Source organism: Pipistrellus hanaki (assembly GCF_964339955.1).
Source record: "Pipistrellus hanaki genome assembly, chromosome: 1".
Taxonomy (NCBI): Eukaryota; Metazoa; Chordata; class Mammalia; order Chiroptera; family Vespertilionidae; genus Pipistrellus; species Pipistrellus hanaki.
In genome coordinates, this window is record NC_140503.1 from 16,383,358 (window position 1) to 16,397,380 (window position 14,023).

The window sequence follows — 14,023 nt, forward strand, 5'->3', positions numbered from 1 at the left end:
GGGCCTCTTCTGTATGTTTTCCAGGATTGATAAGCTGGGTCCTACAGTTGTAAACATGCAGACAGGTTATGGCAATTAGGGAAGCAGGGGACAGAATGTATAGAAATAGTAGCCGTTAGCCTTTTTTTTTTTTTTTTTTTTTTTTTTTTTTAATACAAAGGAGAGCAACAACTGAAATTCTAACTGTGCTTCTTTTAATCCAGACTGTTTTAACCTTGGTTTTCTAGAAGAGTTAAATCCAAAATGAAAAAGATTTTGCTTACTTGTGGTTCATATTGTTTCACTGTGCTTTTGTCTTCAACTGCAGCTTCTTTCTTTCTGAATAGATCCCCAAGGAAATCACCTTGTTCTCTACATAGTGGTTCTGTCTTTTAATTCTGTTTGAGTTTAGGAGACCTTCTCAATCAATTGTTTTGTTTCAACATTCTCTTTAACAAGTTACAGATAACATGTTATGTGGTTCATGCACTATTTTTATTAGCATTATTTCTTATTCAAACTTGGGTAAGATATCTAGACCTGAAGTTTCTTGGCAATTCAGGGTATATGGATTTTCCCCAGCTTTACTCTTTGTTCCATTGGGTTTTAGTTTAATATTCTTTTTGAGTATATAGCTGTGTACAAGCGTGGGCATTATTTTAGTATTTAGCGTGTTTTTATTTAATGTAACTCTTTATGTCTAAAAAGATACCTTCTTTTATAACCTTCTTTTATAATGATCTGAAGAGAGCATGTGAGCAACTGTAATCTCTAGTGTGTACTAACAAACTGACATCAGGCCATGCAGTTTCCTGGAAATTTAAATCTTTTTTAAAAAGATTTTTCTTTATTGATTAAGGTATTACATATGTGTCCTTATTGCCTCATTGCCCCCCCTCCCCCATCCTCCCACTAATGCCGCCCCCCCCCCCCACTATTGTCTGTGTCCATTGGTTAGCCTTATAAAAATTTAAATCTTTGAATGAATGAAAGATGATCTGGTATAGAGTTGGGTAGTACACACTGTTTCCAGAGCAGTTGTCACTGTGACAGCTGTTCAGCTTCCTGTTCATTACAGATTTGGGGTTTCAGAAGGAAGGGAGAAAGGCTTTCTTTTCAGGTGTGTTGGCCTTGTTATATTTCTAAGCATGGGTGGCAGGTCAGTTAGACATTGGTTTCTGGTTTTGTAAGCTTGGACATCTCATTCATTCATTTATTTATTAGAGGCCTGGTGCATGAAATTTGTGCACTTGGGGAGGAGCAGGTCCCTCAGCCCGGATTGTGAGAGAGTGCAGGCTAGGCCAAGGGACCCCACTGGTGCATGATCAGGGCTGGGGAGGGACATGGGGGTTTGGCCAGCCAGGGAGGGACCATGGGAGGGCTTCAGGCCCTGTCTGACCCATCTCAATCCCAATTGCCCAGACCCCAACAACAAGCTAACTTACAAGTGTCTGCCCCCTGGTAGTCAAGGCATATAATAGCGATTGGTTGACCAGTCAACTGTCTGCCCCCTGGTGGTCAGTGCATGTTATAGCAAGCAATTGAGCATCTTTAGCATATCATTAGCATATTACATTTTGATTGGTTGAATGGACAACCAGATGACCAGATACTTAGCATATTAGGCTTTTATTATATAGGATATGTTTTTAATAGGTTTTTTTTTTTTTTTTTTGTTTTTTAGAGAGAGAGGGAGAGAGAAAAGGAGAGGGATAGAGAGATAGAAACATTGATGAGAGAGAAACATCAATTGGCTGCCTTCTGCAGACCCCCTACTGGGGATTGAGCCCGAAATCCAGGAGTGTACCTTGACCAGGAATTGAACCAGTAACCTCTTGGTTCCTGGTTGACCCTCAACCGCTGAGCCATACCAGCTGGACTCGATATTTCTTTCCCATTCTGGTAATAAACATATGGAATAGGTAATGACAGAATGCTGTTTAAAACCTGATATTAGAATTGGTTCTTAATATAATGTTTACTATTTTTATATTTCCTAACATAAATTAGTTCAAAATTTTCTCTGATGTAAATTCTCTTTCAGAACCTAGATATTTGAAAAATAATAGCTTTTAAAATGTCTAGTCTATTTGTATTTGGAAGTTGTTTAAAGAGAATAAATCTCCATTATATTCTTTAATTTAGTTAAAAGAAAGCTTGGAACAGTCAATAGGCCAACTGCGGAGTCAACGTTTATTGAGAAACTCAGGAGGGAGAAGTATTTCTGTTACAAGTCTGAGTGCAAGTGACCTTGATGGTGGCACAGTGACAGGTAAACTCTACAGAAGTTCTGAAAATCCCTTTCATTTAAAAAATATCCCCCAAGTGCATAGTGAATCTATTTAAACTTTGGATAATTACAACCCATACCTAAAATTATATAAATAAGGTATTAAGAAGCAGTCACCTATTGTATAGTGAAAATTAAAAAGTATGTTTAACAGTACTCTGTTCTTGTGAGTGTACTGCTTTTGTTGTTCTCAGATTCCATAGACCATGCAGAGCTTTAACTGACAACATTAGGGTTGAAGCATCTGCCATCAATCAAAACAAAAATAGGATCTAGTGATATTAGTAGATTACTGGGTTAGGAATCCTAGTTTCATAGGAATGAAAATATATTACTTCTTTGAAAAATATAGCAAATTATAACTTTTTACATATTTTATTCAAATCTCTCATTATGAACTATCCTATGACACTTGTTAAGAACAGGTGATCTTTATTCTTGGAGTGCAGCTAGAATTCAATGGCTGGATTAAAGGTGAAAACACTTTGTTTGTCTGTAATTAATCTTACTTGTACTTTTCTGCAGTACTGAGATTTATGTTTGAATAAACAAGACTTAGGCTAGAAAAGAGTAAAAAAGTCTGCAGTGAGGGGAGGTGATTTAGGTAGAGTGCACATCAGCCGCTCACATTGTTAATACTGCTATTGATCCCGATAATAAGGATTACAAATAGGATACAATCAGCTATTCTTCTTTATGTAGTTAGTTTTTATTGATTTTTAAATGCCATTTATATGTTAGATTCATTAATTTGTTATTTGAAAAATTCTGTTGTAGTATAGTAGGAGGCTATAAAAGTTATTTTTATTTAGCAGTTATTTTTGTGTAAGAGAAAATATATTACTTCTTTGAAAAGTATAGCAAATTAGAACGTTTGATAGTTTATTTCCAGCTTATTTTTGCTCATTTTATCAGCTTTAAGAGCAAGATTAGTGCCAATTTTGTGGAATTTTATGGCTACAGTAACATACTTGGGGGATAGTCTGCGCTAAGGGCACATGTGTATGTTCATATCTGCTATGTACTTACGGATAAAATTTTAGATCATTTCTCTTCATGCAGCATTTTTATCCTTTTCCTTTTCTTTCATTCATAAAGAAAGCCACCGTTTTCCACCTACCTCACCTCTCAAGGACTATGGGGATCAAGAGGGTAGTAAACGAATTAGATCCAGAGCTGGTGTCCGATTTGTTCGGGAGACTGAGAACATGGGCCAGGTACTTTGTACCATTCTGTACTCCGTATTCCTTACCTTTCTATATAAATGACTGACACTTGAATTCTGTGACTACATTTGAACCAGAGTTTCATCACCACTAACTTTGTACTGATTTTTTAAAAATAAAGTAAACTATTTTATTTTCAATGTACTAATCATCATCATCATCATCATCATCATCATATATGTATGTAGAATTTTGTTATGGAGGATTATATTTTGTAGAACAATTTAAAAGTGAGTTTACTTGGACATGTTTTGTTTCCTTGTTCAGCTGGGTCACTCTTCTGTAAGCCTTGCTAAGTCAGCTACTTTCTGTTTTGCTACATTTGGTTTAGTATGAACAAGTTAGTCCTTGTGTGGTTAACCTGTTGATTTTTCAATTAGTGTTTTTCTGATTGTTGAGTCATCAAAGTAGCCATTTTCTGTTAAGTAAGAAATTTCATACTTTTTCTATGTATTCACTAAAATTTCAGAAGTATTCATTCTATGGACATATTTCTTTTTCTGCTTCTTTAAATTTCTCTGCAAGAGCTGAACAAACTTTTTTGTTATTGTTGTTCTGGCTAGCTACATTAATTAGATAGGGGCTCGGGGATTTTGCTGACTTTGACATCTTTGTTTTGGTTGTTTTAGGACTGAGGGTTCCCATTTTGTTAGCATACTCATCTGAAGCTTTCACTTGTTATTGCATAAGACAAAGAGATAACAAAACCAAGTGCATTAGGAGACATCTTGTAGAAACTTTTCCTTCACTATGTTATTTTTTGGTAGTTATAACTTGTTAGCATGAATGATATATTTAAACCTACAGCAGAGAATAATGTCCTAACATTATTCATTTACGTACTCTTTCATTTTATTTGTTTATGTTCCTCTGTCCTGGTAAATTTCTTGTGCTTTTAAACAATGATGAGCAAAAACATTGCATTTTCTTGGAACTTATAACCTAGAGTGGGAGCTAGATATTAATCAAATAAATACACAAGTACATCCACAATATGTGCAGAGATGCATGTTCTAATGGAAAGAGGCATAAAGCTATAGGAATTTATACTAGTTGTACCTGTCCCAGTCAGGGATGGCTTCTTAAAAAACAAATGACTGATGGGCTGAGATCCAAAGGTTCAGTAAGAGTCATTTAAGGTAGAACAAATACCTTGACAGGAAGGAGGATAGTGCTTATAAGTAAATTAAAGAAGGCCATGTGGCTAAAGATATATGAAGCACTGAGAATATGTATAGCCTTGTAAGATTGTGACAACTATTTTGCAAAGATTGTCTTGGCTCCAGTGTTGAAAATGAAGTCAATGTGGGCAAAACAATTAGGAAGATATTGCTGTATTCTGGGTGGAGATGATGGTCACTTAGAATAGGAGAAATGGAGTTGGAAAGAATGGGGTAGATTTAAAAGCTATTTGATGGACAAAATGAAAGATCTTGAAGATCAGATGACCATGTGAGGAGGGTGGGATGAGCGAAATGGGGATGTCAAAGATGAGTCCTAGGATTCTGGTTTCCAAAATGGGAAAATCATGATGGTAAAACCTGTGTATTGTCTGTTGTTCATCCACTGTGTTTATTACCTCCATTCCGTTCTCTTTCATTGTTCTTCCTTATTTTAAGTCCATTCTCTTAAGATGATCTTTAGTTCCACATGACTGTGTACATCTTAATGCCCCCTTGTGACATTTTTGTGGTTTTGTTTACTTATCTGTCTTCCATGTTAAATTGTGAGCCACTTGTTTCTCAGCACAATTGTTGGCACTGATTAGTTGCTCAGCATTCATTTGTTAAAAACAAATCAAATTATTTCTGCAAATCTATATATAACTTAAACATTTTATAAATTATAGTATACACATACATATATAGATAAATATTGGCGATTAAAAGTACAATAATCCTATCTAATAAAAGAGTAATATGTAAATTGACCATCATTCCAACACATAAGATGGCCACCCCCCATGTGGTCAAAGGTGGCTGCCCTCATGTGGACATAAGATGGCTGCCACAAGATGGCTGGCAGGGGAGGGCAGTTGTAGGCAATCAGTCCAGTAGGGGAGGGCAGTTGGGAGGGACCAGGCCTGCAAGGGAGGGCAGTTAGGGGTGACCAGGCCTACAGGGGAGGGCAGTTAGGTGTTGATCAGGCTGGCAGGGAGTGGTTAGGGGGTGATCAGGCTGGCAGGCAGAAGCAGTTAGGGAATATCAGGCATGCAAGCAGGCAACCAGTTGAGAGGCAGCTTTCCTGGATTGTGAGATTGATGGCTGACTGCCCATTTAGGCCCGATCCTGGTGGGCAATTGGTCATCCTTCAAGGGATCCCAGATTGGAGAGGGTGCAGGCTGGGCTGAGGGACACACACACACAGACATACTCCATGCACAAATTTCATGCACTGGGCCTCTGGTATGAAAATCCATGTAACCATCACCCAGGCCAAGAAACAGATCATTGTTATATCCCCAAAGCCTCTTTTTAATTCCTTCTTTCCCCATGTGTTATCAACTACCTTGATGTTTATGTTAACCATTATCTTGCTTTTTTAAAAGAAATCATTTTTACTGCTTACATCATATTTATCTCAATGGAATAATACTGTAGACCTTCTTTTGTAACTTGCTTTTTCCATCCAATGTTATGCTTTTAACATTCAGCCTTACTAATGTGTAGGTAGGTGTGATCATTTTCACTGCTGTAGGATGCATGGCTGGAGGAATATGTTGGAATTTATTTCTTCCAATTCTAATTTTAATGGACTTTTGGTTTGTTTTCACTGTTCTCATTATGAGCATTGCTGCCTCCAAACATTCTTTTACATGGTTCCTGGTGCATGTGGGCATGTTTCTCTATAGTTTGGGTTGACACGCTGCAGGGTGTAGTCTATTTGAATGAGGTTCTGTTATAACACAGTCTTGTTCATTGGTTTGTGCTATAATAGAAGAATTGAGTAATTGTGGCAGAGATCATATAGCTTGAAAACCTGAAATATTTGCTATTGTACCCTTTACAGAAAAAGTTTGCTGATCCCTTTTCTAAGGTATCTATAAGGAGAGGAATTATTATATTATAAAGATGTGAAGGTTAATATTACATATTGCTTTTTAACAATTGCTTTGCTTTGGAAAGAATATTTTATTTCATCCAGAGTAGACATTAAATTTTATTCAGTATCAATAACATTATAAAATTTGGGCCTGTTACAAAGAACAAGTTCTTATTCTTTACCCTCAGTAAGTCTTCATGGAAGATTCAACTAATTCTAAATGGATAACTATGTTCTGCCTTTCCTAGCTTCATGCTTTTCATCAGTCCCTCCGAGACCTCAGCAGTGAACAAGTTCGCCTTGGAGATGATTTCAACCGGGAGCTTGCCAGAAGATGCAGGTAAAGGCAGAGTATGGTTTTCACCGGAGGCATGACTTATTTGAAGAATGAAATAGGTTTTAGAATTTACATGTTTACATGAATTTAAAAAACTGAACTGTGTATTTATACTAAATCAGTTCAAATCCTTTTGAATTTAAAATGTATCATGATGACTCAATGTTAGACACATTAATTTTATATTTTAAAAACATTTAAACTTATTACAATGGAATGCTGGCACATGCATGTAGAACCTTATCAAAAAGGTAGATTTTCAAATACATTGAGGAGAGAGAGATGGAGACAGACAGACAGACAGACAGAAAGACACAGAGACCATCTGACTGATAATGGAGCTATAAAATAAAAAGCATAAAGTGGAATTTGTTGATCAATGGACATGACCCATTGTAGAATTTGATATTTTAGTTTTTAGTTGAAATTTTTAAAAGCCACTGGTTTATATCTGCCTAGTCTGTGCAACTTTTCAATTCTGAATAGTCCCCAAGGAGTACTGTTTATTTAAAATTCCTTTACTTTCTTTTCATTTTCATCATCAGCTGGGATAGTTGATTTTCATTTGGAGGCCATCTTTTCACAAGAAACAAAGATTTTTTTTATCCCTTCTCAAGAGTTACAATCTGTATAACAATGATTAGGGAATAACAAAGCTGAATTGAAATTTGTTTACCAAGTTCACTTGCTAACTCCCATTCCATCTAATGAAATCATTCCACACACCAATATGATGTTGTGAGAGCAAAAAGAGTCAAAACTATAACTGTTAAATCTATGAATATCAACTACTAGATGCCTGTTACAGAGATCCATGCGTCAGTGGGGGTCCCTGGGCCTGGCCTGCGCCCCATTGCAATCTGGGATCCCTAGGGGGATGTCAGAGAGCTGGTTTTGTCCTGATCCCTGCACATCAGGCTGAGGGATCCCACTGGTGCACGAATCTGTGCACTGGGCCTCTAGTCTTTCTATATAAAATCCTAATATGCAAATAGTCCAAACAGTGGAACAACTGAACAATTGGTTGCTATGATGTGCGCTGATCACCAGGGGGTGCGTGCAGAACATGGCAGGCATTTGCAGCAGGCTGAGTGCAGAACATGGCGGGCATTTGCTGTAGTGGGATGGTGGAACAGGTAAGTGGGGGTGCCAGACCAAGGCTGGTTGCTGTCATTGGGGTGAGGCTCTGGTGGTTACTGAAAATTCTTTGCTCCCTTGTGCCATGGTCCTACTGGGCACTTGCACCTGCTGCTAGTGCTGGCCCTGCTTGCACCCGCAGCTGGCGCTAGAGCTGCTGCTCACACCCACTATTGGCGCCCAGTTCTAGTCCCAATCATGTTCCTTTTACACATTTGAAGGAAGGGTATAAATTAAGCACAGGAATATGAGTTTAGGAAGTAGTTGTCCTGTAAGACAGCAGTTGCCAACCTTCCGTATCTCATGGATCAATAGTGGTTTGCAGACCACCGCTTGGCGACCACTGCTCGAAAGGTTTCCTTAAACCAGTGCTTGCCAACCTTTTGGACATCACAAACCACTAGTGGTCCACGGACCACAGGTTGTTGACCACTGGAAGAAGACACAGGGGAAGTTGCAGGGATGACTTTTTTGGTTAGTTTAAATGGACATTTGGATGTCCAGTGGGGACTGAAAATCTGCTGACTCATGGGCTGGTACCATTTAATAACAGTTTGTGTGACTCCCATGAATTATTTCAAGAGGTATGTGTGAGGAAGAGAAACTTTATTTAAACTAAAATAGGAGTCAAGTTTCTGGTGAAACTTGGTGGCTTAACTTTGTGGACGAGGAAGATTTTTAGGATCCAATTCTGCTTTACTTGTACCACAGATTTTTAATTCATATTTATAAAAATACTAGAGGCCTGGTGCATGAAATTCGTGTATGGCGGGGGGTTGGGGGGGACGGGGCGGGGAGGTGTCCCTCAGCCCAGCCTACACTGTCTCCAATCTGGGACATCTCTAACAATCCAGGACTGCTAGCTTTCAACTGGTTGCCTGCCTGCCTGATTGCCCCTAATCACTTCTGCCTCCAGCTTGATTACCCCCTCATCACTCCCCTGCCAGCCTGATCAATGCCTAACTGTTCCCCATCCAGTCCAATTGCCCCTAACTGCCCTCCCTTGCTGGACTGGTTGCCCCTAACTATTTTCCCCTGCAGGCCTGATCATCCCCAACTGTCCTCCCCTGCTGGCCTGGTTGCCCCCAACTGCCCTCCGCTGCAGGCTTAGTAGCCTCTAACTGCTTTCCCCTGTTGGCTTGGATGCCCCTAATTGCTCTCCCCTGCTGGTCTGGTCCTCCCCTATTGCCCTCCTCTGCAGGCCTGGTCACTCCCAACTACCCTCCCCTTCAGGCCTGTTTCTCCCCCCCCTCCCCACTGCCCTCCAACCAGGTCTGGGTCCCCTCCAACAGTCCTCCCCTGCAGGCCTGGTCGCCCCCAACTGCCATCCTCTGCCAGCCTGGTCGCCCCTAAATTCTCTCCCTGCAGGCCAGATTGCCTCCAACTGCCCTTCCTTGCAGGCCTGGTCCCTCCCAACTTCCCTCCCCTACAGTCCTGATCACCCGTAACTGTTCTCCCCTGCTGGCCCTCTGTGGCAGCCATCTTGTGTCCTCATAGGGCAGCCATCTTTGACCATATGGGGGCAGCATCTTGTGTGTTGGAGTGATGGTCAATTTACATATTATTCTTTTATTAGATAGGATCCTGTGTAGGCAGATGCTAGGTTTAATTTTCTGTCTGATTCAGAAAGGCTGATGTGTTCATTTAATTATTCATTTTTATTTTGTCTTGACATTTATTATAAAAAGAACACTGGAAAGCAAGCTTTTTGAAAGGGTTAAGTAAGGTTACATTTAGATGCTATATGGAGAACTGAGTTGGACAGGAGTGTGTTATCACGTGTTTTTTTTTTTTTTTTTTTGCATATTGAAGAGGTAGGATTTAGCAGTGGGTTACATGTGGAGGGATAAGGAGAATAAATCCAAGATGACTCCAAGATTTCTGGCTTGAATAACTGGGTAGATGGTAATGGCACTTTTGAAATATGGAAGACTGGAAATAGGTGAGGTGTAAAAATTAAGTTTTGACCTTGGATATGTTAGGTTTAAGATCCCTGTAAGACATCCAAATAGAAAATTATTGTAAAATACTCAGCTAGGTATTTACTTTGAAACTCAAAGAAGAAGTCCCTTTTAGAGGTTTTAAGAGTGGTCAGCATAGAAGTGGCATTTGGAACCATGGAAATGGAGGATATTTAGGGAGAAATGGTATTGAGAGCATCAAGGACAGGGGTAAATGCAAAGGCATTGCAATCCTGGGAAGTCATGTACACAGAGGAACTGGAAGCAACAGCTATGAGACGGGGGGAAATCCAGGAGCACATGGAACCATAAAAGCCAAGAAAGAGGTATAAGGAAAGACATTTTCAGAGATATAGACTTAGAAAACTTATCTTTTAAGGTAACTTCCTTCCAACAAAATTACCTAAGGACATATAAGTAAAATAGATGGTAACCAAGAAAGAGTAAGGTATAGGTTATAAAAAATAGTAAAACTAACTAAGAAGTTTAGTGAAAATAATCCCCAGAATGATAGCCACATAGCAGGCTTGGGAACTGTTCACTCTGGATAAGAGCAGAGGAACTGTCCTTGAGAATAATGAAGGTGAGTGGAGTCAATTCTTAATAAATGATTCAGTAACAAGTGGGGGAAAATATCAATGATGTGATAAATAAGGTCCATATAAGGCCAAAAGATGAAAAACTCCAGCAAAAAACAAAAGCACAAGAAAATTAATGATCCAAGTAAGCTGACTAAATGTGAGCATGAAAGAAAGTAACTAAAGAACATCAATTCTCTATGATGGAATATTAATGAGAGGTGTATGCACATTATGCAAGGCACACAGATAACCAATAGAAGAACTAAAAATAGCAATACATTCATCCAAATTTGGAGAGCAATGTGAGTGAACTAAATATTTCAAAACAAGGAGTCAATTGAAAATGTCTAGAATTGGAAATGATGGAAGTAATCAGCAAAAGAATTAAGAATGGAAATGATCACACATGATTGCTAGTGGGGCGTGAACTAGATATGAGGAACTGTGAGAGAGGAAGGCCTTTGCTTTCCTTTGTAAGTCTTTCTGTACTATTTTATTAATGATCCTGTATTTACATTATTGATTCGATGGGAAAAAGGTAATGGGAGATAAGTTAATGAGTTTGTACAGCGCACTTTTATGTAATTGGATTATAAATTGCTGGAGAGGATGTGAGATTAAGAGTTTTGTTCCTCCCTCCCTTTCTTTCTTCTTAATTTAAAATGGAAGATATTACAGCTTAGTTATTGAAGATGATGTTCCAGTATAGCAGTATTTCTCAAAATGTACTTCCTAGACCAGCAAGCATTGACATCACCTAGGAATTTGTAGAAATGCACATTCTTGGACTCCATCTGAGAACTACTGATTCAGAAATTTTGGGAATTGGGCTCATCGCTCTTTGTTTTTAACAAGACCTCCAGGTGTCTCATATGTTTGCTAACAATTGAGAACCACTGCAATAGAATATTATTTAATAACATTATTTTATAAATTTTATTAATTGTATATATTTTCTCAATTGTATAAATCTTAAGCCAACTTAAAATATTTTTCTTTGTTGCTTAGGTCGGATGCTGAAACAAAAAGGGCTTTGGAAAGATTGACTGAAAAACTGAGTGAAACCCAAAAACAAGAAGTGGTGAGAACTCTTTGTTTATAAAAAGTTTTATTTCATATGCAGATGGTAGAGAGGGTGGCTGGGTTCATTGTATTCACAGTGAAGTTCAGTAAATTTTAACTTTTTTAGTGGTGTATGCCACTTTGTTTAATAATATATTTTATAGCTCTTATAAAATGTTTATAAATTTTCAGTATTTAAGTTTGAAATATTTACATGGTTGTATATTGGGGATAGAATTATCATTTGTTTTAATTGTTAGAGTTTTATTATGAATTTTAAATTGTATTGCTTTTACAGTGATGCTTCTGTGGCTCTTGTTAAATGATATTTGAGAAACACAGAATTTTGAGAAGTGGCTCTATAGAACTCCTATTATTTTATTACTATCTAATCAAATAGTAATATGCAAATTGACTGTCACTCCAAGACACAAGATGGCCACCCCCATGTGGTCAAAGATGGCTGCCCTCATGTGTACACAAGATGGCCATCACAAGATGGCTGGCAGGGAAGGGCAGTTGTGGGCAGTTAGGGATTACCAGGCCAGAAGAAGAGGGCAGTTAGGGGTGACCAGGCTAGCAGGGGAGGGCAGTTGGGGCCAACCAGGCCAGTAGGGTAGGACATTTGGGGAGGACCAGGCCTGCAGCCGAGGGCAGTTGTGGGGGATCAGGCCTGCAGGGAAGGGCAGTTGTGGGTGATCAGGCAAGCAAGGAGAACAGTTAGGAGTGACTGGGCTGGCAGAGGAGGTCATTTGGGGGTATCAGGACTTCAGGGGAAGGCAGTTGGGGGACATGCCTGTAGGGGAGAGCAGCTGGGAGGACCAGGCCAGCAGGGAGGGCAGTTGGGGGCTACCAGGCATGCAGGGGAGGACAGTTTGGGGGACCCAGGCCTGCAGGGGAGGATAGTTGTGGGGGGACCCAGGTTTGCAGGGGAGGGCAGTTGTGGGCAATCAGGCAAGCAGGAAGGGCAGTTAGGCCATCAGAGAAGTCAGTTAGGGGAGATCAGGTCAGCAGGGGAGGGTTATTGGGGGGACCAGGACTGCAGGGGAAGGCAGTTGGGGAGGAAGGCCTATAGGGAAGAGCAATTGGGGGGACCAGGCCTGCAGGGGAGGGCAGTTGTGGGGGACCAGGTATGCAGGGGAGGGCAGTTGAGGGGACCAGGCAATTAGGCCAGCAGGGAAGGCAGTTAAGGGTGACTGGGCCAGCAGAGGAGGGCAGTTGGGGGAGACCAGACTAAGAAGGGAGGGCAATTGGGGGGACCAGGACTGAAGAGGAAGGCACTTGAGGGGACCAGGCCAGCAGGGGAGGGCAGTTGGGGGGGCCAGGTCAGCAGGGGAAGGCAATTGGGGGGGTGACCAGGCCTGCAGGGGAGGGTAGTTGGGGGGACCCAGGCATGTAGGAGAGGACAGTTGAAGGGACCTGGCCTGCAGGGGAGGGCAGTTGGGGGCAACCAGGCCTGCAGGGGAGGGCAGTTAGGGGTGATCAGGATGGTAGGGGAGGGCAGTTAGGGGCAATCAGGCCAGCCGGGGAGCAATTAGGATTCTATCAGGCTGGCAGGGGAGGTGTTAGGGGGTGCTCAGGCTTGCAGGCAGAAGTGGTTAGGGGCAATCAGAGAGAGGCAGTGAGCAGTTGGGAGCTAGCAGTCCTGAATTGTGAGAGGGATGTACACCCGCCCGTTTAGGCCCAATCCTGGTGGTTGAATATCCCTCAGGGGTCCAGATTGGAGAGTATTGTTCCTCCCTCCCTGCAGGCTGGGCTGAGGGATACCCCCCTGTGCACAAATTTCGTGCACTGGGCCTCTAGTCTTACATAAGTGTGTACACAATTTCTACAGAGACCTCCTTGCTATCTGTTCTTGTTTTAGGTAGTACTGATTGAAAATACCCCGTATTCTCAAGTTTTGTTATCTCAAACTCAGATTGTACATACTCTCTATGCAGAGATTTATTTTTATCAAATCACTATTCTCGGTGGAATTAAGGTTACATTTTAAGACCATACAGTGTCTGTTTCTTTGCATCATTTCTGTTTTTTTTAGAAGAAAAATAACAATAGAAATTGTCACTAAACTCTTGCAAATTGCTCAATCTTAGAAATAATATGTATTTATTCATCTCCTACAATACCTTTTGTCTTTCCAAGACAAGAAAAGTTAGCAGAATTTTTTTTTTTTTTAAACATATCTGGATGTTTTCTAGTAAAAGCAGTTAATTTTTCTCCAGATGTTAATTGTGTTTACAGTTCCTCAGATAGATATGCTGTTTATTTTGGAGTTTGAATTTATTGGCTGCATCTGCTAAGAGATGAATATGCTATATTTTCAGAGATCAACTCAGTTACTGCCCCTTTAAAAAACAAGAATAAGCACCTGACCACATAAAAGCGCCTCCTGCCTGAGTGTTTGGAAG

At 40.2% G+C, this 14,023-nt stretch overlaps 1 protein-coding gene across 3 annotated transcripts in view; it reads left to right on the forward strand.

Annotated features, from left to right (window-relative positions):
• CEP128 (centrosomal protein 128) overlaps positions 1-14,023 on the forward strand; it is a 313,428-nt gene that overhangs the window by 26,736 nt on the left and 272,669 nt on the right. For all 3 annotated transcript variants that reach the window (XM_084891426.1, XM_084891427.1, XM_084891428.1), the window contains exons 6-9: positions 2,125-2,251; positions 3,368-3,486; positions 6,786-6,877; positions 11,562-11,634. In XM_084891426.1, coding sequence (XP_084747552.1) covers positions 2,125-2,251; positions 3,368-3,486; positions 6,786-6,877; positions 11,562-11,634 — 411 coding nt within the window. The remainder of the gene's footprint in view (positions 1-2,124; positions 2,252-3,367; positions 3,487-6,785; positions 6,878-11,561; positions 11,635-14,023) is intronic.